The 26,638-nt window shown below is 43.8% G+C and overlaps 1 protein-coding gene across 2 annotated transcripts; it reads right to left on the bottom strand.

Moving 5' to 3' along the window:
• Positions 1 to 411: 411 nt before the first annotated feature.
• PAFAH1B1 (platelet activating factor acetylhydrolase 1b regulatory subunit 1) lies at positions 412 to 26,417 on the bottom strand. 2 transcript variants are annotated; one of them, XM_021533070.3, is made up of 11 exons: positions 26,267 to 26,417; positions 12,121 to 12,329; positions 11,628 to 11,712; positions 10,091 to 10,165; positions 9,008 to 9,214; positions 8,520 to 8,688; positions 7,521 to 7,623; positions 6,659 to 6,887; positions 5,294 to 5,395; positions 4,509 to 4,665; positions 412 to 3,962 (listed from the first exon to the last, which is right to left on the bottom strand). In XM_021533070.3, the coding sequence occupies exons 2-11, from the start codon at positions 12,150 to 12,152 to the stop codon at positions 3,889 to 3,891; spliced, it is 1,233 nt and encodes a 410-aa protein (XP_021388745.1). In that variant the 5' UTR covers positions 12,153 to 12,329; positions 26,267 to 26,417; the 3' UTR covers positions 412 to 3,888. The 2 variants fall into 2 exon arrangements, with proteins under 2 accessions (XP_021388745.1, XP_021388746.1); XM_021533071.3 differs by lacking the exon at positions 26,267 to 26,417 and adding an exon at positions 26,042 to 26,081.
• Between the last annotated feature and the right edge of the window lie 221 nt (positions 26,418 to 26,638).

Raw genomic sequence — 26,638 nt, 5'->3', positions numbered from 1 at the left:
CAGCCAGCTTCCCTGCGCCGCCCCAAAGCCGAGTGATCCTCCGAGGTGACCACGCTCAGCCACCGCCCTCAGCTCCAACACCGAGTGAGGAGCAGTGAATGGCAGCTCCTGTCTGCAGTACAGAGACAGGGTCAAGATAAGGAAAATCCCACCAAACCCAGCCCATCCAGGGCTGGCTTGTGCCAGGCGCAGGGACAAGGCTCTCCTCCCCACCTTGAGTCCAGCTTAGCCCTCCAGAACATTTCCTGCAGCACCTCATTGCATCGGATCAAACAACAAAACCTATTGCTATTCCAGCTGCCATGAACCAGCTCAAAACCACTTCCCTGCAGCCTCAGGTGATCACAAGTTAAATTAAAATCAGAGCAAGGGCAAAGCAGGCGGGAGCAAAATCTGAGGGTGAAACACCAATAGCTTTTTTCAAAATAGTTTTAATTCTTCCATCCAAGGAAACAAAACCACATCTAGTTTTATATGCATTTAATAGTTTACCAATTGGTACAATAAGATTTTTTTAATATGCAGAAAACATGAATAAATTTTGTTTTACACAGTCTGAGAGCAACAAATCTTACTGTAAAACACAGAGCAGTATTATATACATTCCTTTACCAATTTTGCTTTAATTGTGTCAATAGCTTCAGTTAACTCCTACAGCCTGGGAACTGTTCTCTCCAATTGCAACCTCTAACAGCGCTCAAACAAACATCTGACATTTGCCTTCACGTCGATGTCGGGATCGACTCTAAAGCGTGAGGATTTTGCTAACTTCTCTTCAGAATGAACTCGGGGAAGCCTGAGGGACAGGCAGGACAGGAAAGCAGCTACTTACATGACACAGTGGAAAGATAAAAAGGCCAGTTAACGCCAGTTGTGACTTGCAAATCCAACGCGACCCCCCCCACTCCCCCCCCCGTCCATCCCACCCCTCTATGCACGTGCTCTTGCTACAGGACTCTCGGTATTGATTTAATACACGGACGTTATATACAGCTGGACACAACAGCTCGCTCCAAGGGCGCTTTTCCTTCACTCAACTTAGCATTTGCAATATTCAAATCATTAAAGGATTACCAAGCCACCACTGTCTACAAAAACAAAGTATTTTTCCTTTTAAACAGCTCTCAGGGGAGTCAGGAGCTGTCTTAAGAGTGATTTCTCAGGCAGTTCACATGGACAGGAAGCGGCAGAGGAGAGGCAGGGACCCCATGCCCATAATCCCCACTCATTAGCAACCCAGGGGTTGTTTTCCTTTCCTCAGTGTCCTGGGCACACTGGTCACACCACACACAAAAGCAGGATGGGTTTGTTTCACCTTCTAAAGTGCAAGATGCTATAAAACATCAACCTCAAAAAATGTTGCACTTTCTGGCCTGTGTGGTGTGCCGCAGGCTAGGCTGAGCCCAGGGATCTGCAGTGGCTCTGGTGCCAGGCCAGAGCTGGGTCCTGGCACGTGCTGCCAGGTTTAGTCAGGAAGTGCCAAAGCACCAGTGAGCCTCTCGCCCCCTCCAAAGCACTTAGCTCATTACTGACCCAGTAACCTCGCTGCTGCAGGTCTGACTGCAGCAAAGGCACAGCACAAGCTGAAAGTAACAGTGGGGACAGTTCCACAGCACGTCCCAGAGTGTCCCCCTCACTCCCATGCCTGTGGTGTGGCTCCCTTCCAAGCAGGGCTTCAGCTTTGGTCCGGTCGGGACCATCCCTGAGATCATTCCCTGCTGCCCCAGAAGGCTCACTCTGCACAGGAGCAGTGTTGAGTCTCACACAGCAGTGACACTCACTGGGGCTGGGTGTCCTGGTAAATGCTTCTTTGCTACAGGGAAAAAATGCAGTAGACAACTTCCACATCACAGGTACCTTTAATTTCTCATTCAGGTTTTGAGTTATGTACATGAGGGTGGTTTACTTTAGGCTTAAATAAAGTTTCTAGGTCCTACCAGGAATTAAACAGATGTTATTACTTTACAGTTGCAGATGCATGGAGGGATTTAAGATGCACTACTTGTGTATCTGGAATTCTCCAATAGGACAAAAAGCAGCAAATTTTTCCAGTCCAAGAAGCTAACAAACAAAACAGACTTTATTCGTGCATGCTTATGCAGCAACACACACTGAGAATGACAGAAACCACTGGATTTAAGAGATTAGCCTGGATCTTAAACTGGCTCTGAAAACCCCCCATCAGAACCCCGCTTTCTCCACTGCTTCCCAGAGGATCCCACACCCCAATCCAGTTCCTCCCACAGAACAAAGGGTCCTTCTGGGCTGACTGTGGAAGTTTCCCCCTCACCAGTGCAGTGTGCTCACCCTCCAGCCCACCCTACGCTGGTCAGGGACTCTCAGCTTTAAAAGGGACATTTTAAAAGCCATGGACCAAAGGAATAAAATGAAGCACAAATTCACCTGTTAAAACATCAGCCTGGAACTTCATTGTATTGTCAATTTTAAAGTTGATTTTTAAAAACACCTGGTTAGTTTGATAAGTATTGTAATTCTTGGTTATCTGCAATGGAATCTGTCACAAAAATGCTGATTAAAATATTAATTTATAATATTTTCATTAATTTCAGGTCAAAATATGTAACTTTAGGGATATGCAAATTAAAAATTGTGTACACCAAACAACATAAATACTAATAACTGAGCTGGGCTGGTTTTGCTGATAGGATTTGGGTCTGGTTTTAATGTTTATCATCATTCCCACAGATGGGTGTGGGTTTTGTTCATGGCATCTTTCTTTTAGAAGCCTGCATGGATCTGACCTGCCATTGTCAACTGATTCTCAAGATACTCAGTGCTTCCTTTAAAGCATTTCAATGCTGCAGCCCAAGGTTTTTCTCCACTTGCAAACCCCAGGATGTTTTTATTGGAGCCACATTGCCAAGGTGAGGATCACCTCATTGTCCAAGGAGGCACTAAGGAAAGCAAAACACTTTTGTATACTCCAATTTCCTGCCAGTGAATGAGGGAAGTGTCCTTTGATCCTGCTGTGTAAATAGGAATTGCACATCTCTAACAAACATGGAAAGCAAACAGCAAGTTGGACCATGGCAGTCATTTGGGAGAGGAAGCTCTACTGGAAACTGGATCACTAAACTCTAGTGGGATGGACAACTCCTCCTGGAAGTTCATCTAGCATTAAAAAAAACCAAACAAAAACCATTTAAACTTAGTTTAACAGCACAGCTTAACCATTGAATGACCAAATAAAAAATAAATACATTTATCACATCAGCTGCGACTAAGATTTGTTGTCTTATTTCAGGTTTACAGTCAGTTCTATAAATATACCAACCCTTGCATGATAGGAGGCCAAAACAAATGTTTTCTGTTGATTTGGCAAATGTTTCATGACAAATATTCCAGAGTTTAATTAATTTCCATTAATTACATATAAGGTTCAGAAGATTCTGAATTGCAGCCTTATTATCTAGTATTCTTAGAGAAGATTTATTAAGCACACTTAAGTGATGTTACATAGATACACATTTCTGAAAGAGCCCTACAAAACTTTTCCCAAATGAGGTCACCAATTCAGGCACCAACAGACAGCAGAAAGAAAAACAGGTATAATTATCCGACATAACGACACTGTCAACTATTCAGTTAAGTGCCCTATTCCAACCATCCCACTTCTGCCTTCTCAGGTCTGATGTGACCAATGCCAGCCCATGTTCTTAAACCTATGGTACTTCTAGACAACGTATGTAAATTTACAGTATACAATTTGGATTCACCATGCATGAATACTTTGTGTGTAACATTTAATAAGCTCAATCTACATCCAGAATAATTTACATGAAAGGACAATATTTATTTAAACAGAGCTCAATGGGTAACCATGGTATCTGAGTGCATCCAGAGGAAAGGGGGTCACTGTGAACTCCATCAGCGGCACTCCCACACTTTTACTGTTTGATCTACACTCCCAGTCACCACGTACGGGGCTGTCTTGTGGAAATCTGCCAGGAGACAAAAGCTCACGTTACCAGTGAACCCAAACTTCAGCACTTCCTCCTCTCGCTGAATGGCACTACTTTTTCAAAACAATTCTGACAGCTCAAAAGCTAAATTCTAAAGCTCCTGGCAGTACTTTTGTAGCCAAACTCTCTCATGCTGTTACCAAGATCAGTAACAAAAAACAGGAATATCCAGAATTCAAAGTAACTCTTTTCTGACTGTTGTGCACACCCTTCTATTCCTTTTGCTGGGCAAGCACTGACACTAGAGCCCTCCCCACATGCCTGCACGTGTTGGTGACAGGTTCCAGAACTCCTTGTCAGTTAACATTCTTATCCATGTGCAACACTGGCATCAGAAGTGGAAAAATCCAGCACACTCCAACTCTACAACTCACACAGCTGGGAGGTTTGACTAGAAACTGGAGTTAATTTCTAGTTCATTTCTTCTATAGAGAGTGCCACTAGGGCCCCAAGGTGAATGTCAGCCTGGTGCTCAGCTACAGCCAGTGGGGAAGCAGCAGCTCTGGATTTGGGATCAATACGTACCCAAAGAGGTAACAAAGTGTTCGTGCGCGTTGAGGGTTTTCATGCATCGCTTGTTCTTGAAGTCCCAGACACGGAGAGTCTTGTCATCAGCACAGCTCAAAATAAACTTTCCCCCAGAATGGAACAGGACGCCACGTACCCAGTTATCATGGCCCACCTTGTGCACAAGGAGAGATCAGTGAGCAGGCTGAGAGCTGAGCATCCCACACCTCACTACGGCACACTGAGGGACCCCTGCAAGGCCCCGCCAGGACAGCACTGAGCCCTGTCAGAATTCACAGCTTATCTCCAGTTTCTATTATTACACTTCTATCAGTCCTCCCAACAATGCAAGTTCCTGTACTTGAGGGCAAACAAACAGCAGTCCTCATGTGATCTGCTCAAGTTCTGCTCCCCACCCCAGCACCACCACCCAGTCCAGCCAGAATCAGAGCTGGGAACAGCAGGCTATGGCCCACGAGAAGTCCCGCACATGGCAACAACATGGTATTTCACTGAAGTCACAATTCAGATAATTGCCAGCATTTCTGTAAACAAACCAAGCTACTCATCACAGAACCTACACCACAGTACTGCATTCACACTATGATGATTTTGGAGACTGTTAGTATTTCTTAGCAACAACAAGATCTGAACCATAGAAGCCATTAAAACTGTATTTCCAGCATTTGCATTATTATAACTCTGGCTTCTCTTGAAAACATGACATGCAAGAGAATACATTTCATTAAAACTGGTTGTACACATGCAGCTATGACTGCCAGAAAAAACACCAATGGACTTACAAGTGTCATAAGGCACATGCCAGTGCTAATGTCCCACATCTTAATGGTCTTGTCTCTGGATCCAGACAGCAGAAAAGGCCCAGGCTTGCCACTCTTCTTAGTCTACAGAAAATTATTTTTTAAGTTATGGTACACACAGGATGGAAGTGGCAAGAGGAGTAATGAAGCAGATCCCTTCCCAATGATATTGTTTAGTACCAAAATCAGATCATACAACAGCTCACAGCAAGTAAACCCACATTGACAAAGCTGGGTCACAAGCACTGGTACTAATGCTAGGAGAATTACACAATCTGCTAAAAGAAACAGTTGTTTATCTTGCTGATTCCACACGCCGAGTAACACTTTGAATACACACTTGCCTACTGCAAGACATCCTCTGTTAACAGTAGACATCTCAAGTGCCACATCTCGGGATGAGGATGCAGTTCACACATACCTTTGTGTTCATATTCTTCATAAAATGCAACGAAGCAGGGTTAGGAATTTCTGAAAACTTCCTACTGTGAAGTGATTTCTGTGCGTGTCCATGCACGGAGCTCTCACCTGGCCCAGGTGTGCAGGGAGGGCGTTCCCTCGGGCTGTGCCCGATCCCACCAGCAGGGGGCAGGGGAGGCCCCGCCTGCAGAGCCCACACGGCCACAGGAAGGACGCACGGACTTTGGTCTTAATTACTTACAACTAAAAGATTATAATGGCCTTTGGAGGCAGAGGGCGAAACAGCAATGCCAGGTGGGGGGCTTGACTAGAAACTGGAGCTTATTTCTATTTCCTTTTCTCTACACTTTAACATCCTTAGAACGAAAATTTCTTCTGGCCTTTAGGCCTTTCTTGAGACTCACTAGAAGAGGTATCGGTGATCACACAAACTGTGATTCATTTTAGTTAAGGAATGCTTTCAGCCATCAGTAGCTGTACAGTAAATCACAGCAATCGGTGCTTGACTCCAGCACAGTGCACACTGCATTCAAGGCAGCTTCATTCTGCATTCCTGACTGGCTCCTTCCCCGCTCTACCTTCCAATTGCTAAGCATCCTTATAATCTTTACATTCTGCCAGAGAAACTGCTTTACACATTTCTTTGCTGCAATACAAGACAGTGGTCCCACTCTCACCCCTCCCTGAACAGAGCATCTCCCCAAAGTTCACTTTCACTAGTGCAAGGATAGGTCCTAAACACAAAAGCTGGATCCTGGGAAGCCAAGACAGGGCTTAACTGCACACCGAGATACTCGGACAAAAGTACTCACACACCTGCTGTACCTGCCAGGCCTTTGAGCCCAAAGCTCAGTGGCTATCAGTGCTACCCAGAGCACAGACAAAAATCTCCCCGTGCATGCCTGTGTAACAGCCCAGGAATGTTACCTCTGATCCTGTAGCTTCTGATATGGTGGAGTAGGAGCTCTCGGGAGCCCAGGAAATGCACTCTACCACATGCTCGTGCTCTCGGAGCTCAGCTTTGCATTCCTTTGTCGCTACCACCCACACGCGCACCGTCTGGTCGTTGGAGCAGCTGGCAATCAAGGTGCCGTCCTGGTTGGGCCGCACCATGCGCACCCATTCTCTGTGCCCCGTGAAAGTCTTCACGCAGTAACTGTGCAAAAAACACAGCATCACTCAGCCACCAGCGCAGGAACCCACTGCGCGTGCCTCAGAAATTCCAGGACACTTCACCTACTCAGTGGTTAAGATAAAGTATTTTAGCGCACACATGTTCATCTTGGCAGGTGATGGGGCACACCATGCAGAGTTTGTGGAAAGGATGTTGACAGGAGAAAGCAGCGACAGCTAAGAGTAGCAAAATCTTGTTAAGGCAAAAAGCAGGAAACTTGGGGGAAAATTAAGTTGATGTGACTACTTGCATTAAACAGGTATTTTAAGAACAAGTAGAGCTTTACAGGTCAGGAGACACCTTGGGTAACAGATACTCCCTTTAAAGTCATGGTTAACCAGTGAATTTTGTTTCCTAATTCTTCAAGAGCTAGAGATCTACCCTCATAGCTTCCAAAAAGACAAAACCAGTTAGCTTTAATTAGTCAGTATTAAATCTAAGCCCCTCTGCCTAATGACTGAGGCAGAATCTTTCAATGAATTACTCAAAATGGCAGAACATAATTTCTCAATTCAAAGAGTGCCTTCTGACATTCAGATTCCCGTGTCCCATTTCTACACACAGTGGTTTCTCCTCGCTTTTGTTCTGGTGCTGTTTGCTCACAAGAGCACTTACCCTGTCTGGACTTCCCACATTTTGATAGTTTTATCCCTTGAGGCAGAAACTATATGATCTCCGTTGGGCATGATGGCTACCGAAGAAACATTATGATCATGACCTAAAAACAAAATAAAGCCATTATTAAGTGGCACTGGCAGAGTTTTCACAGAGCACACAGGACTTGCCATTTTTTTTATCTTGGTCAAGTAGCTGTAGTAGCAGAGCATGCTTTATTGAATAATCTTTACATGTAAACTTGAGAATTTATGAAATAATCATCCATATTTTTAGAACTCACACAGTCCAGAGATTGAGCATCCTTAAAGGCGCTTTTTGTTTACTTGCGTATACCTATGGATGGGTGTTTATTTTTATAAGTCTCAAATATTCTCTATTTCTACTCACCACTTCTAAAAGATGATCTTAAAAGCAAGAGAAAAGCTCTTACATAAGACTATAAAAAACATTCACTGTCAATATTAGAATCTTATAGCTCTGGGTGTTGTACTTTCTCATTTTTCCTATGGCTTTCAAACCCAGTGCAAAGGGAATGTTTCCGTGTGATCAAACACATGCAGCCAAACCCTGCATGGAGCAGCCACAACTACTCTGGCACTGATTCCTCCCTTCCTGTAGCCCTGCATCAGGAACACAGAGGGCTGAAGGAAGGAATCTTTCACCCATTTGAAGGCAGTTTTACTGTCTAGCAAGCATTTAATATTTAAAGCTAAAATCCCTCTGTCATTTTATTTCAGCATCATTATGAGATGCTTCCTACACCATCATGCATAGTAGTTTAAGATGCTATTTCATTCCATAAACACTGCATGCCTCCCTTATTTACAGTGCACTCAAATTATATCCCCCCTCTTTTTCTTTTAGAAAATACTCTGGTCTATAACCCCTTTCCACATCAGCAGTTTTCCTGGATTAAAAAAAAAAAAAAAATTATATATATATATATATATATATCTTCACTTTACAGACTGCTAAATCAATCCCTTTATACCTTACCATGCATAGTTCTGATGCACTCAAAGCCCTGGAAATCCCATAGCTTAATGGTCATATCGGCAGAACAAGAGGCCAAGAGTTTGCCAGTGTGGTCAAAGGAAATATCTTGCACAGAGTCTGTGTGCCCCTTCAGGGTTCTCTCAAAGTCTCCTGTCTCATAATCCCACACCTGACAAGGGAACAGACAACCTGTTAGCAGCAGCCCATTACTCTTGGTATTCTCCAACCTCACATTTGCACTCTGCAGGCCAGTCTGGCACCTTATTCAATAATTAATCAAGCAAGAGACAGACAGTCCTAAAAAAGCTTAACAGTAGAGAAAAATAAATTTATTTTTATGTGATTTTGTTACATATAAATTAACTGAAAGCATGCATTTTGAAAACTGCTTTTCAGCTCATGTTAAGCTTATAAGCCCAACAGGAGAACAAGTTTCACTGCACTGATGTCACCCATTCCACAGCCAGTTGTGTGGAGTGCACACATACCTTTATTGTGGCATCCTCTGAAGCAGAGACCATAACACTGAACACTGGATGGAAAATGACTCGAGTGACAGGACTCCTGTGCCCACTCAACGCATACTTCTCTGGAGGACGAGGAATCCACTCTTTAGGGTCTCGTTTCTGACCAAGAGGTCCACCTGATGTAAATTCTTCCTTAGCTTCATTCAGCTTCGATTCTAATTCCATTACCTAAGTGTAAGAATTTTAAAGAGATCTTTTATTTCCCGTTTTATACAAGACCTAATTCACCTTCTTCACTAGTAATCCAAATAACAACTGACTCCAAAACTCACAGTAAAGCAAAGATTGCATTGATCAAAACTGACTACCAACATCCAGTAGCACTGGTTTTAAAAATCAAACATAAATTAATAATTTATAGCTTATTCTTTAATAATTTATAGTTAATTCTTAATAATTTAATCATTAATCATTTATTCTTTTCAAATTTCCAAATATTTTCACAGGACAAAAAATAGTTCTAAAACATCCCCTCTACTCACACACTGAGTACATCTGGATTACTATTGTACCGAACTACCAAAGAAGGTTGTGCTAACAAAAAGGAATGCTACTGCTGCAGGAATTCTGTGTCCTGTTGGAGCTAGCACACACTTTAACCAACAACAGAAACACTGGAGGGCTAATAAACCCTCGCTGTATTAACCTGCACATGGGATAGGACTTTATTGTTAACACACTGATTTTAGGGTTTGATTTTTTTTGTGGGCTTTTTTTTTTTTTTTTTTTTTTTGCTTTTTGCTTTTAACACACTCTTGAGCCATTGAAGCATGACTAAAAAGAGTTTTGTACTCTCACTGGAATGCACTGGAGCTAATGGCTCCTTCCCTCTAGGGCCATGGCCAAAGACAACAGGCAGCACCGATTTTTCCTCCCTCCTAGCCCAGCCTGACCCTCTGCACACAGCGATTCCATCTCCCTGCTCACCACCTGCCTCAAGGCACTTCTTGCCTCTCCAGCTTCAGGACTGTACATTCGTGTTCAGTGCTGAATGCTTTCTGGGCTAATTTTTTATATGTGCACATCCGGCAGATCTCTACTTACCTTCTTTTGTAATCTTATAACAGATGTCCATTTTTTTTCCAGAAGTCCAGCATACTTCTTATCTAACTCTTCATTCTGAGAAGAAGCATTTAAAGAAAGAGGAAGAAAAGCAACACAGAAAAACATCAGAGATGCAGAAGGAACCAAGTGCTGCACTTGCTTTCCATTACAAAATTACAGTCTCATACTACAATAATCCTGAATGAGATGAATAGACATAGAAAATAATCATGCCAAGTCTTACTCCACAGCAGATAAAAGCTCTGAGGACTTGCTACCTTGGTCAGAGACAGATGTTAATCTACTACTATAAGGAAGCACTTGTGAAATCCGGAGGTATTTGCATGAATAATCTATACAAAAATTAAATCTTTCTTTGTAGAGCTACACATCAATCATTCCAATTTACTCAAATAATTTCAGCCTTTACCTTTTATTTCCACTTTATTATAGCCCACTCCAATTCAGATTTTCTTGCATAAAAGTTGTGAAACTTTTAGCAACTGCGTTTTCTCTTTCCCTCAGGACCATCTAACCTATTTAGATTGCTTTCCTAAGCTTTGGGAAGAGGAGACTAAATTAGGTTGATAGATAAGGCAGATAGGGAAATAATATTAGGATTTTCAATTCTAAGTATGGCATTTCAATTTGTCATTTCTACTTATTTATTCAATACTAGTAGCAAAATGGAGAAATTAAGTCAGACTTCAAGCATTTTGGAAAAAGAACAATGCAAGATATGTAATAAAGAAAAGGCAAGGATTTATCCTGAGGATCTATCCAGCACACAGAAGTTTACTACTCAATCCAGCTGTAGCCATATGAAATGCACACCTCCTGTGCTAATAGGTGGCCAAGTTAAAAATTATACCAAATTAAAGTAAATCAAAAGAATGAAGTTACAAGAAATGACTGGTCTGAGTCACTGGCATTGTACAGTCTAAGCAAACAGAGCTGCTTACCAGAGCTGGTCATACAATCACTGGTATGGACTGGAAAGGACCTAGAATCTCATTTTGTTCCATCACCCCTTCTGGGGAGGAACACATGCTCCAAGCCCTGTCCAACCTGGCCTTATTGGATGATGAATCTCTATTAGTGTTTCAGCCCGCCCTCCTACTACATGGGTTACCCCAAGAGGTATGCAACAGATTCAGGCAATGACTTAACTCCTGACCCAACTTAAATCTCAAAAGAATTTTCCAACATTGGCTCTGTATGACAAAGCAGAGGACAAAAGTAGTCCAGTTTTGTCTTCCTGTTTCTCAAAGATTCCCAGTGAACTGAGTCTCCAAAGTTACACAGTCTCAGACCATTTCAAATCTGGTTATAGTACCATTTGCTCAGAAATGGTCAACTCACCCAATGATTATTTTTCCCTTTCCTGGTAAGGCAATAAGCTGTGCGAGCTCATCACCTCCTCTTCTTAAACTGAGCTAACAGGTACGTAACAGACACACAGGTCCAGAACAGATGCAAATGCTGTAAAACTGACTTCTGAACTAAAATACAGGTGAAGAATCTTGTTTGAACTCACCACATCTAATTCAGCTTCCTTTTTAAAAACTGAATATGCCTCTTCGTAGCCATTGGAACGGAGGTAATCTGCTATCGCTCGATTTCTACAAAACATTTTAAATACAATTTAAGGACTCGGAGAAATAATGTCATCACAACATAGTGCATTCTGATTAGATCCTTGTCTACGTTACAAAGTAAAACAGCAAAAAATTTCCAGAATTTACTCAAGATAACTGCAGAATTCATAGATTGCAGCTTATATTGCAATGTGCTTACTGCAAATTGAAGAACCCATTTTTTATGTCATCAGTAACTTTGAAATTATATTTTCATCATTTCCCAATCTAGTTTCAAATATCAGCAGTTCTATCAAAAATAAAGAGAGAGCCAAACCACAATACACAGTACTTAAAGGGCATGTGAACACAGACACTCTAAAATCTATTCTGGAACAAATGCTAATAATTGAAGTTTAACGAAAATGCAACACAAAAACAATGATCCCTTACAGTTCATCTCGTTGCCTTTGTGACAGCACCATCGTGGCTAAGATGTCAGGTTAACGTGATCGAGCAGTGGCTTCTCCTCAAGAGCTGAAGTCTTGGGAACCCAGGATCCACAATTCAGTCTGCCACAGTGGCTTAAATCACAAGTATTTCCCCAGATGTGAAATCGAATAGGAAATCCAGAGGCATTCAACACAGAAGATTCAATCCATCTACAAGAAAGAGACATTATTTGTTTCCTCAAAACAAGCATTCCTCAGGCAGCTTTCCTAGATTTATCCAAACAGCATCTTTAAAGACTCTGGCTCTACCCCAGCATGGGGCCCTTGCAGCTACACTGCTACACAACTGCAGCACACAAATGACTTTTCCCACTCCAGTACCACCACCCGAGGGATTTTCGAAGAACCTTTGACTAAGAGACTTGTTTTCTTTTCAATCATGTGTTAATGTAGTTTACTTAGTGTTAATATCCATCTCAACAATGTTTAGGGCATGGCAAATGTTTAAACAGTCCTCCAATCTGATCACAGTGGCACCATGACCATGGAAGAGCTGCCACAGGCCCATGACTGCAGTTGGGCTCAGGCAGTGGAGTGATCTCAACACCTCTGGCAATGCCAGCCAATTCGGGATACAGCTGAAACCCGACACGCTCGAGGTAGTTCAAGTCAGTGGAGCTGTGCTTTTCCAACACAGACTCATTAGTATGCTTTGATTCAGAAACATGAACTGCAGCATTCTCAGTGCACAATCTGCTTCAACAGGGCAGCTTCAAGCTCTGACAAAGTGACATCACCAAACTCACATTGCCTTTGCTTTCTGCACTGCAGGGACCTTGCGAGCACCATGACCATGGGAAGCGCTGAAATGGCACTTCTTGCACACCTGGCAGGTTCTGTAGAGAACTCATCATTCACTCAGGCTGCTCAGCAAGTCCAACCAACCGACCAGCCCTCAGCACCGACATAAACCAAGGCAACACACAGAGGCTCAGAGACATCAGGTGGGTTTGTAAATGTTCAAGTCACTGCTTGAGGACTTGCATGCTCCCGCTGCCTCACCTCTGCCCCTCCCTAGGCACATGCGCACACTGACTTCAGTATCACAGCTCAATAACAATGTCAGTAAGGAGCCTCCTTTAAACAGTAGGCTGCTATGATAAAAGTAAGGGAAATACTAAGTTTATATCATTAATGGCTACTTATTCATCACAGGGGATCAGAGGCTTCTTTCTAAAGTTATATGGCCCTGCTGTCTGCTTCAAAATGAGCTTAAGCTGCAAGTTGCTTGTTTTCACCCTAGTGGTGGATCTTCCACATTAATTGCTGCACACTGTAATACTACCTGCAAGCCAGTTATGATACAAACACTCTGAACAGGAAATGTTTCTTTTAATTAGTCTAACTTTTTCCCCAATAGTTATTTCAGAAACAATTCAGCTGTAAACTAACAACACAGGTCTCATCCTTTCGGACAACAGAAGCAAACAGTTGACCTCCTCTTGTCCCATAAGCTAATTCATGCCAGGTAAAGAGACAACTGGGTTTCAAGAGATGTCCGGACTCGGTACAGAGCAGAGGACCACATGCAAATTCCCAGAAACTCGGTGAACACCAAGAGGAAGGCCCTGCAGTGCTGAGAGGGGACGGCCGGCGCGGAGGGGCGCGGAGCGGGGCCGGGCATGCGGAACCCCGGCAGCGCTGCGGGAGCGCCGGAGCACAGCGCGCACCTCCGAGCCTGCCACGGCAAAACCCCAGCGTGGGATCTGTACTATGAACCGCCATATGCAGCGAATGCCGAGCAAATCCAGTGCCAGCGTACTGACTCCAGTAAAAAATCCCAGTATCTCATTAATTTTGTAGATGCAATTATAGTACTTGTTTAAAAATAACAGCAACTGTGTTTGTAAAGCCATCTTTCACATGTCATCTATTTAGAAATACATTTTCCCTGTCAAATGTAAAGTAACCTCAAACTTCTCCATATCCTAGATCCACTTCCCAACACCTGGGCTGCTCCACAATATAACTCTGAATTGTTAGTGAGAAACAGATCCCAGTACTGGAATGGCAAAGCAACTACTCCTGCTATTAGCAAATTACAGCTGAGCCAAAGGCACCAACCAACTGATCTACAGCATCTCACTCCTCCAGAAAGGGTCTGTTCCAAGCACCCTGCCAGTATTCCTAACTTTTAACTATAAAGCCACCTGAATAGAAGGTGCAGTATTTTTAGGACTGCCTCCTTCATAGATAAAACCAGAAAACACAAAACAAAACCAACCAGACCCCACTGTACACAAAGAAAAAACCAAAACAAACAAAAAACCCACAAACAAAGAACCCACTCAAGCAGGAGTGTCCAAACCCAAAAGGACCACCATTAATTACGCACCTGTGCCACTATGTGAACTACCCTTTTTTTTCAGTTGGAGCAGACTTTGTGACATACAGGCTTCAGCAAAGCAAGACTAACCAGTCCTCCTCCATCACCTATCAGCCATCGCCTCCAACAATTCAGCCATGAGAGGCAGCTGGAGGTCTGGGGGAATCCTGAGGAACAAAAACAACCCACAAAGAACTGCCACAGGTTCATTACATCTTGCCTCAAACTGATCACTATGTATCAGCATATTAAGGCAACATCAAGACAGGGTTAGATACCCTTCTGAAAGAAAAGGTGTCTTTGCATGAGAATTTTACTCTGTCCACTACTAAATACAGGAAAAAGCACACTGAACCTAGCCATGCATGGAGTAAAAGCTACTAATTAAGTGTGAACCAGGATGTGCCTTTTATTAATATCCACTTAGACTCCTCCAAGTTGTAGTTTCTAACTTAAAACCTATCTGATTCCCTATCAATAGCCTGTATATACAAAAGCACCAAGTGACAAACCTCTGCATAAGGACAGTAACAGAGGGCTACAGGTGTTCTCAGCAAGATCAGGTGTCTTTGTAAGCCTTTTAAAATTGGGAGCTGGCAGAAAACCTATCGCTGGCACAGATATGACACATGCAATGGACACCTCTCACTCCTCCCAGCAGCACAGGACCTGCACAGCTTTCTAGAACACAAATCCTTCCTTACCTATACGAAACATACTCCTCAGCTCCACTAACAGCAGCAGATCCTCAGCAGGCAACTGCACCTCAGCCCAAGAGCCCACCTTTCCACTTAGCTATAGATCAGCTTTTATACTCAGGACTGGCAGAAACATCAGAGCAGTAACAATAGCAGACTTACTTCAATCTTTTGGTGTTGCAGGACTAAAGAGTGCCATACTAAAGCATAATCTTTAAAAATAAATTAATTTTAAAAGAGACAGCCAAGAATCATCACAGGCTAGAATTTTTCCCTGCACAAGTTTCTAAATCACAGAGAATTACTGATGAAGAGCAACAAACTGAGCAGGAATACCTAAAAAGCAGAAGAATCCTCATCTGTAAAGGAAGGTAAAGACAGCATAGTGCAGATTCTTCTGACCTCATTTGAAAAGAAAAAATAAAAAATTGTGACCCTCTGTCTCTTCGTGTCTGACCATTGCCCACGTTCTCCCTAAACGGAGGTTCAAAGGCTCCTTAGAGTCACACCGAGGACACGCTCGCTGCCACCGCAGGGGCCCCGAGGCCCCGGCTCTGCCCAGCGGTGCCACCTGGGCAGCACACGCCCTCGGGCAGCCGGCTGCCAGCCGGGCACCCAGCCAGCCCCGCGCCACGCTGGCAGCGGGCACCGACCTGGCACGGACAGGAACACCCTCTTCCCAGGGTGACTAAGGATCCAACAGACCGCTGCTGCTTCCTGCCTTCAAACACTGGGCTCTTCCACTGATGGCTATCAGCGCGGTTCAAGTGCTTCCTAGATTACTGGAAAACTTCACAATAACTTAATGAGAGACCTGCAAATGATTCATAAATGCACCAACAGCAAAATGAAACAAGTTCAGCTCCACTTGTTAGCTGAGACAGCTCTACAGGAGGTATCCAAGTACAATAGCTACACGCTCAGTCACAGAAATGAGGTAGAGAAAAAATAATCACTTTCAGGCAAGAGATTCCCCTCAGCTCATGTATGTTATGCCAATAAATGATATGCCTTAGCTTGTAGGTATTACTATGACTGTGTTCATACTTGCTTCAGGAGACACTTAAATATTTTCTATATGTATTCTCCAAATGAAACTGAAAAATAGATTATGGAACCAAATTAATTCATCAGCATTTTAGTCTCAACCTGACAAAAATACTTGTTCGTTTACCAGAACCTGCATCAAGCAAGAGCAGAATCAAAATTCCTAGAGGTGCCCATTCTGTACACACAAAAAAGTAAATCAAATTTAGTCTGTAAATTTCTTCAGAGTTCATTATGATTTTGTTTAGCGGAGTATAATGGATGCTAAACAGTACTACAGTTTGGGTTATATACCTAAGCCCTTCCAAATCCCCATTTTCAGAAGTGTATCCTGAGGTACCAAATTCTACCATCACAACAAACCTCGGCATCTTTCACAGGATTATGTCAGTAAGTTTGGTTCAAAGTTCTCCACTGCCTTTGTCTGCTCCCATCAAGTGTGTCAAAAACACTTTTAAGGACCAACACCATAAACACACCCCTAAAACGGCTCAAATGACTAACAGTGCCTATTTCTGCTGTTCAGAAAAAGTAACAGTAAAAGTCACCCTCAACTGAGCTGTGATCCATCTCACCCATAGTAAGCCCCAGGAGGGAGGCACAGCAAACCCAGCTGTGCCAGTGCCTTTGTCACTGGCAGTGCTGTGCTACCACAGCGAGGTGCAAGAAGACCAAAAATCAGCTCCAGCTTCATTCCTTGGTTCAGCAGCAGTCACTGTTCCATACACCAGTACCACCACCACGGGTTCATTCTGCTGCTGCTGTCCAGCACCCCCATGGTAGTGCATATCCCAAATATATGTCCATGGCTCCTCCAGAAACTTAACAGTATATTAATTCAATTTCTGCAGTTTTAATGACCGTTGCTTAGGCTCCATAAACAGTCTTTGCCACAAAAACACAAGCTATGTACACTAAACATGTAACTGTAGCTCATTATATTAAAATTAGAAGAGATACACGGCATCAATTACAGAGCTAAAGCATCAGCAGATACAGAACAGACCAGCAGAGTATAGCTCTGAAAGCCCAACAAAGCTTTAGCTCAGCACTGCTGTGCTTTAGGAATTGTACATATTTGCAGAATTCTAATACTTTAGTTAACTCAGCTTCAATACCATTTTTTCCGTATTATTATGACAACATTTTTAATTATATTCTCCAATAATGTTTATTGAAGGAAACAAAATCGGATGTCACTTGTGCAGATTGCCAGCTCAGGCACACCTAATACAAAGAATTTGGTGTTAAAAAGGCACATGAGCCATCACCAGCATCAGAAACACAAAACTGGGTACACAATATGCAATCAATTGAGAGTTTTTCATTACTCACATTTAGGTTCAAATTTAAATCTTATCATTTAAAATGTCAATAACACATATAAAACAAAACATATCCAGCTACATGCTAGCAATTTTCAAGTGGTTTCTCTAACACATTCTATCATTCTTAAAAGGTTGTTTTTTTTTTTTTTTTTTTACCTCAAAGAATACTCCTGGAGTTTATTTCTGAGTTAATATACACAAAACCCTACTTCAGTTGGCTCCCTCTCTTCAGCTAATTTTACAATCCCAGTGAAAGGCCAGTCAGTCACTTATGAAAACCAAAGGCCACTAAAAAGAGTAACTGAATTGATATATCAGAATTAAATTCCACAATTCTTTAAAGCTGAAAGGATCCATTTGTGCATTACTAAAGGAGAAACTCTTGTTGCATTGTCTCTTGCTACATGGCTGGCACAAGAGGTCCTTGCAAGGTTCTTCGACAGTGGATCCTGTTTCATAACATTAACAAGAGAACTTAAAGGGGTTATTTGGGAATAATTCCCAGGCAATTACAGCCACAGTCCTTATGGAAGAACTAAACCACGTGAATCGTTCTCTTACACCTCTGGATTATGTTGCTAAATTCTACCAAGTATATAAGAAAACTTCCTTCTAATTTAAACTAATTTTTAATGGGCCTGATTTTGTTTTAAAGCCCAGAAGCAAAAATCTGCTCTATCACACTCAAGCCACAGAGTAGGACAACTCCTTCTACAAGTGTACTCAAAGCCAGATTCCACAGCAGTGAAGTAATATCCATGGTTCCTAGGCATAACTATTAGGGCCTGAAAAGGGTTCCTTGATATGTCTCTATCTGTTGATAGGAAAGAAAAACAGTGACAAGTAAAATAATCCAGTTCCTCTCCTGCTTCCATCTTGCCCCCCATTACTGCAGGAAAGCTCATCCACAGTAGAATCACCCAGGCACAGCCATGAAGCTGCACTTAGTGCAGCAAACAGACCTTATCCTAGCAAAGGTTGGAATCCATCACCTGCTAAGCCAGCAGGGATGAGTGGGAGAATATGAGAAAGCTACTCATTTATGAGCTGGGTTAATCTTTTTTCCACTTTTCAGCCTACATCAGTAAAGCTGGCTGAGGGATTACGATGAAGTGAGCTCCAACAGCCATCTGATTTGGGAAAAACAAAACAAGAAGCAAATCTGATCTGAATTACAACTCTGAGCCTGATTTTTAATTCATATGTTTAGTAAGCCTGTTATTCTGCAATTAAGGGAAGTCTCAAAACGCCCGTAGGTCAACACTTTGCTTGATACATCAATGTAAGTATCCACAGAGTACAGCATTCTGTGCTTTTTGTGAATAATAATTCACAAAAAGCATTTTCCGTTTCAGTTCAGTTACAGGTTTATCAAAAGAAATATATTTTTAACATGAAAAAAGTAGAAAATTTTATGTCTGTTTTCTTCCCCATTTCACCTACTCTTACAGCTTTTGCTAAAAAGCTGATACAGTTGTTTAGTTCTGAAAATAATTCAGCACCAAATCCATGTGGAACCACAAAGCAATCTGCAGCAGATCAGATACAGTGCCTATGTTCCAAAGACTTGGAAAGCAGGTTGCAATTACATCTGAAAAATAAAGCTAAGGAATGTCATCAAGATGCTGTAAACCAGGAGCAAGTTGGGTGCTCCACGCAGCATGCTGCTGAAAGGAACGCCTATGCATTTCAAAATCAACTCCTATGCCCGTCTGCTTTCCCTTATTATTTCAAGCTAAGTTTTTAACACATCACTGGCAGTCACTACGCACCTCTAGGACTATAAAACAACAAAACACATTTCTGGCCTTGTTACCTTCCCAGGCACCAACACTAAATGACTTTGAGGAACCTGGGCCAAATTTGCTTAGAATTTTTTTTTATTTTAAAGAAGACTTTAAATTAATTCAATCTTAACATTTTTTCACCATGTATCACTTCAGTTTTGCAATTCTGATAGAAGCATGAGACAATTAATTCTCAGGAGAAACATCTTGAGTGAGCACTGTCACACCATCTCATTTTAGAACCTTTGAGCTTCCTCCAGGTCAGAGCTCCAGCCTGAGGTCTGTATGTAGGCTTTGGTGGAAAACAAGGGAAAACATCCCTCTTCTAACCTGCCTGTTCAATTCTGTGTGAAAATGCAGGTAAATTTAGCTACCAATAACAGGAAGAATGCAGGCTGCGGTAGAAAATAAAGCTCTAACATGTGTGAGGAGGTTTCTGACATGGCAGCCCCCACCCTGCTGCTCAGGGTGCCGTGGCAGCGGCAGGACAGCAGGTAGGGGTAGTGTTACGGGGCTCCATGTTACACGCTGCCACTCAACACTCGCTCAGAGCAAAGCACATCAGGGTCAGCTGGATGACTCCAGCACGGTATTTACTGCTAGGTCAAACAACACATACACATTTTGGGATAGCAATTCTAGACCACCAGGAGAAGAGTGCTGCACTTAAGATATGTCTGTCAGCAGGCATGTACAAGATTTGAACTTTGTTCTCAGTTCTTTTTCCCATTCTTCTCTGGCTTGAAAACTTAAGTAACAGATTTATAACTGTAAAAGAGGTCACAGGACTATATCCAAATTTAAATAATTCAATCATTAAACTGCCTGTTATACTGGAAATGTGACGTAACAAAAACGGCCAGGAATTGATTAAATTTATGAAGAAAAATACCCAGAAGGAAACTTAAAGGAACACCTATGTTAATAATTTAGAAATGAGGGAAGGTATAAACCACAAAGAAATCCAAACAAGAACTTAGACAGAACTTCCACTCTTCAATCATGAGAACCCTGTTGCTCCTTTGTCCATTTTCAAACCTTGTTGACCAAAAATGGTTTCACTCGCCAAGAGGAGGGGGAAAAACCAAAACCAAAAAGCTCATCATTATTGTGATCTATAACATCTTATTCTATTAGAGGGAACAGTGTTCAACCTTTCATGACATTAGTATCAAAAATAATGAAATCAGGGTTCTGGTAGAAGGCGTCTCATCTTTCTTATCATCCACCTTCACCTACTACACTCCTGCCTCTAATACAGAGCTGAAGGTGAGAGAACCAGAAACTTCTACCATTACTGACTTAACAGACACCATCTGTTTAAAATACATACAGACATTCATTAATGACATCATCCTCTTAATAGACTGCAAAGACATGAGCATTTAAACAAACCAAATTGTTTATCCAATCTCTTTCTTCACCCCAAAAAGCAGGTGAATCCAGCACAAGACAAGCTGCCAATGTTGTTTTGTTATGGAAGAAATAGTAATTTATCTCCAACAAACAGACTAGATGCTTCCAGTTGATTTTCCTCTAGTCTTAAAGAAGGATAAACGTAACACCTTTGCTTTAGCATTAAGCAGAAAAACAAGGCAGAGGCAATCTCGGGGGGAGGTGGGGAGGGGAACACTTGTCTGTCTAATTAAACCAAAGGAACTTAAGGTTTGTGGAGCACAACAGGAACAATTAACATGGATACAAGAGGCAAGTTATAAATAATCTCAGTCATGAATGGCCCTGTGCTACCCCAGATGCAAACCAGTACAGCACCACGCCACAGAGCCCGTCACCTACCTCACAAGAGGTGTGACAGCTGAGTCACCAACCAGCCTCAGAACAAGAGGTGCCTCTGAACAGCCTTCGACAACTCCCTCAGCAGGGACCTACTTAACAGCAGATCCAAGGAAATTACAGGACAGACACTGCTGCTGAACCACCTACAAACCTCAACCATGGATGGTCCCATCTCTGGAAACACCTTCTTAAGGCTGCAGGAAGTAGATACTAGTAAAAAATATCAGCTAAGTCTTCCAGAATCAACAAAATCACAACCACAACAATGTATTTATTACGTTCACTTAATCACAGTCCTTATCCAAAGTCCACAAGCAGCCAAGCCAAACTGGAAAGCTTACTCAGAAGCAGTACCATTAAGGAAATGGCAAAAATAATTCCAAATGTATTAACTAGCAAGTGCTTTGAATTAATAATGCTGATTTTTTTACATAGTTATACATGCATCAGTGCTCTTGGTATTGGTGACAATGCTGTACACAACATTAGTTTTGAAAGGACTGTATGTTTATAGTCCCAAGGAAATGGAGTTCAGCATATACTTACTCCATACATAAGCTTTTTCTCTGAAATTTCCTGACAGTGGATGCTAGCAGGAAGTGAAATGATAGGTGGATTCCAAGACAGTGTACTAAAAGCAAAAGAGCCTAAGTCACACCTATCTAATCCCTTAAGGAGAGAGCAGGAAGTTAAAAAAAAAGAAAACAGAATAAGCTTTTAAACATTATGAGACAAACATTGCCTCATTCACGTCCTGCCTCAACTGAGAGGAAAAGGCCCTTTTTTAAACAACTGATATAAGATACAGGTTAGCAATACACATCTGTTGGGCTAACCCACAGCAGCTGGCATCTCCAGGGTAAAACTGGAATTCTGTTCCTCATCAGACAAAATCCTGGTTCTTGCCAAGGCTTTTAATATGTACTGTTCATCGGCAGGTCTTAGAACACAGTAGGAATGAAGAGAAGTTTTGTTCTAAAATAATTGTAATACGTGAAAACCAGACATTTAACCCAACCTAGGCTCAGGACCCCACCATTAAGCTGATGTGACAGAGCTACAGCTCTCACCACACCTCTGCACCCCAGTGGTGGCACCATCCTGCCCACAGAGCACAGCCATTCACACTCCCCTAGCACAGACAGCATTCAGAGAAAGAATTCTGAGGAAACAGCTTTATGTACTTCAAAACTGATTTTAAACAGGTCAGGATTGTATCTTAGTGTAAATGTCTACTAAAAACTCAAAGTGTAGCCTACTCTGTCAGGGAGATCAAAAGATAAAGCAACATCACCCATTAATAAAACCCTCAAAAGCCACATGAGGAGCCCCATTCCCTTGTGTCACATAATAAAGTAGCTCCTGAGAAAGCCCCTGAACCAGGCAAGGCTTCACCAGTGCAATACATTTTTAGTAGTCAGGTTGTCCTGCCAATGATACATAAGCTCTTATAAAAGGGAGAAAGAGGAGCCAGTTGTAACGTCACTGACAGATCTGCAAGTATGGACAGCACATAACAACTTCTCTGTAACAAACCTCGCAGGAGAGTCCCATCACCATTTTATCAACACACATGGCTCTGATCCTTGGGAAAGATCTTCAGCTGCCATCACAAATTACATGTTAGAGGCTGGAAACTCCCCCACACCCTATAGGAAATCTGAAATTATTATCTATTAATAATTACAGATTTCCATTGTTGTCTTGATTTCCTTAAATTAGGCCCACACAGTTCTTATTTTCAGCCTGACAAGTATTTCAGTGCCCATTTCACGGATGCTTCAGCTGCTCTCCCAGTCTTTGCCTTTATTTTAGAAAATGGGCCTGAAGTTGACCAAAGCAGAAGAGAGCTGCCCTAAACTGAACTATTCCAATGTTGTTCTCCTTCATACTAGCTAATTCCAACCCCTCTAGTTCAGGAATACAGGGCAGCTACAGAGGGTTGTAAAAAAACTTACAAACATATGTAGTTTATACCTGAGCTACCCTGAGGCAGAGGGGCCCAGCTATTGTTTGCCCAGAATACCTCACAAGAAGTATAAATACATTATAATTAATGATGGGCATGGGCTATGGAGTTCCTCATGGAAGACAAGGTTGCAGTGCTGGACAAGGCAGTCAGCAGATGTTGATTCTGAAGCTGTCCCATCCATGGCAAGTTGAGAGCAAAGACACAACCTGAGCTCCCTGGCTGGGAGGAGCACAGGAGCCAGAAAAGGCACAGGACTCAGCAGGACGGGCAAGACAGAGCCTGTGTGCAGCCAGAAAGGAACTGTTGATGCCTTTTGCTTCTGTAGAACCCAAATGAACAAGTTACTCCTGTAGAAAAAGTGACTGCCATCATTTCAAGGACAAAAATCAAATAAAGCTGTTAAGATAGAAAGAGTTTTGCTGGGTTCTTCATTGGCCTTAGCCTGGATACACATTAGACTCAGGTATTTGGCTCATGCAGCCACTGAATCCTGGAACATCTACTCCAAGTGAATGAACTAGAAATAATGCAGAAACCACTGCCCCTTAATTTAATTTTGGGCATACTAAGAGAAGCACAGTCTCTTTCTTGTGGGCCCATCTCCTCTCACAAACTGCACTCCAGAACTGAGACCCCCATGAAAAAGTAAAGCCTGCTTCAGACCTTGCTCCAATCAGCACTAAAATCAGATGGGAATGCCACGAGGCACATGTGGAATAGGAGAGCACTTCCATAGGCAGCCCTTCCTAGATGCTTCCTCCAATCCCTACTGTATTCCCCAAATCCTTTGTTCAAATGCTTTTCCTACACAACTTTAAGCAGTAGTGCCCAAGGGGGACAGCAATGCTCTTACAGAGCTACAGTGCTCAAAAGGACTTCCAAAATCCTGAGACGTAATTTTACAAGAGCTTGGCACATGACGAAGGGCAATGCAATCCAGTCTGTACACTGACAGCAGTCACTCTACTGTGGTCACCAGAGAAACCAGGGATTGTCTTTTTCTGTGTGCCCACCCATAATCCGCTCTAACCAAGAAGTTCCATGAACAAATAACAGCATGAAGCCACAATACAGAGGCTTCTCTAGATTCCAGAAAATCTTGTGTGTACAACACTGGCAGAAAAATTGCAATTCTTATCTAAAATGTAAATAAAATCAATTCAACAAGTGCATATCTGAGTGGATAAATTGAAGCGGTTATCAGACAAAAAAAATCCGGCTTTGCAACAGTGACTGGTCACTTCTCACTGCCAGACAAATCAAAATCCACCCTGCAGAAAAATCGGTCTCAGAACAGAATGTGAGATTTGTTTCATTTCCGAAGCTTCCTGCACCATTAGATTCTTCCCTAAAGAAGAGACTTCATTGTTACGGCAATTAGTATTCCTCGGCAAAGGGAGGAAAAAAAAGCTCTGAAAGGGTAATCGAGCCATTTCGCAGCTTTGCCTCCTTACTCCACCCAGTCTCTTCCCTGTTCAATGGCTGCTCACAGCATCCACAAACATGGGAACAGCAACAGAAACACACAAAAACGAGATGCCCGAGAACAAGCCGGATATTTGCAATGCATCTCACAGTTTTAAAATATTTTCTTTGTTTAGTTCCCCAACATAATTTTCCTATTTAACAAAATTACTCTAAGGGCAAATAACAATCTGACAGCAGACCCTCCCTCTCCCGAAAACCAGCAAATGCTGCACAATCATTTACAAAATGATCATCACTGAACGGAGGTTCTTTAACCAACACCTCCTAATGCCATGAACAATACTGTCATAGGAACATATACTTCAGAGAATCACCACAAAAATACATAATTTAGGCAGGTCAATATGCCCAAACATTTAATTATATTAAAACGGTGTTTATTAAAGATTTTTAATATAGCTTAGATTAACCTTCCCGCATTCCTAGTAGGCAATTCATTATGAAAGGACTTGACCTACACCAACCAAGCCCACTGCTGCAGCACTATTGAAATGGTTTGAGTGATATCATGGCAAAGAAAGGGAAGGTGTCACATTATTATTGGTATTAAAGGTCAAGTTTAATTGCATCCACCTTAAACAAAAAAATAAAATTAAAAAAAAAAAAACTCACGCCCACAGAACTGAACAAACCCCAAACTTTTCAAAGGAGGCACCACTCCCACCCCCCAACTTCCATCAAAAGCCCTGCCTGCCTATAACCTCCTGCTGAAACAAAACCTCGCGAGCAGTAATTAATACAGGATTAAAGCAATATTTTAAGGTTTATCACGGGAAGCCTGTGCACCTGCAGGCATCCAGGCAGTGATATGACCCTCAGAAGGAGAGATTAGACCTCCCTCCCCCGTTTTACTGCAGCTGGTTCTGAAGGTCTGAGCCACCTCCTATCGCTGCTGCCCTGCTGAGCACTGCAGGAAAACTGGGGATGCGAGACAAATTCTGAAACAACACCTACTCCTCTCGGTGGATTATTAATTCTCGCCTTGTTTTCGGTGCCTCGGCCGCGCTGGCCGTTTGGGCCATCGCCCGACGGCCGGCCCTGCCCGGGGAGGGTGACAGGGGGAACCCCCGGCAGGAACCGGGGAGGGATGCTCGGGGTGCCCTCCGCGCACACAGCAGGCCCATCGTCCCTGAAGGCGATTTTATCGCTCTTTACCCCGGCCCATCGCCTTCTCCCGGTATTTGCTAAGTCACGGACGGAGCGGCGCGGCCCGCGGGGGGGGGACACGGGCCCGGCGGCGGCTCTGCACCCGCCCCACCGCTCCCACCGGGCCCTGCTTTCCTGCAGAGTCACGGCGGGAGCGGGGCCCGCGGGGAGCGCAGGAGCCGCGCCCCGGCCCGCAGAGCCCCCGCACCGAGCCGGGGGAGGACACCGGGTCGGCCCCCCCGCCGCCCCCCGCCCCGCCCGGTCCCTCCTCACCAACGGGCGCGGCCGCCATTTTGAGAGCGAGGAGAGGGGGGAGCGGGCGAGGGCGGGGAGCGGAGAGGAGGGGGGAGCGGAGAGGAAAGCGGCGGCCGCTCGTGCCGCGGGCCGGGACACCCCGCGGGCCGGGGGGAGCGGCGGGCCCCGGCCTCACCGAGCCCCGCCGGCGCCGCCGCCTCGCTGACCTGCGCGGCTCCGGCGCCACCCGCCTGTCCCACTCACCGGCGCGGCGTCCCGGTGCGGGGTCAGGGTGCCGGTGCGGAGTGGCGGTCCCGGTGCGGGGGCTCCGGTGCGCGGTCCCGGCGCTCGGGGACGCTCCGCTCGCTCCGCGCTGTCAGAGGCGCCGCGGCCGCCGGGAGGGAGGGCGGGAGCGGCGCGGCCGCCGCGGCGCTGCGCATGCGCGGCCGGGGGCGGGGACGGCCGCTCGCCGCCATCTTGGGCGGCCGAGGCGCCGGGTGCGTGTCCCGGCGTGCCGCGCGCGCCCCTCCCGACGTGCACTGCGCGGCCGCCCGGCTGAGGGGGCGGCCCGGGGACACCGGGGGAGCCGGGAATAGCGGGGATAAAGGGGGTTTTCCGGGAGAACCGGGAATAGCG

Source organism: Lonchura striata, chromosome 20 (assembly GCF_046129695.1).
Source record: "Lonchura striata isolate bLonStr1 chromosome 20, bLonStr1.mat, whole genome shotgun sequence".
In the NCBI taxonomy this organism is placed as follows: domain Eukaryota; kingdom Metazoa; phylum Chordata; class Aves; order Passeriformes; family Estrildidae; genus Lonchura; species Lonchura striata.
The sequence above is the reverse complement of the archived record's forward strand: the minus strand, read 5'-3'. Positions and strand labels throughout refer to the sequence as shown.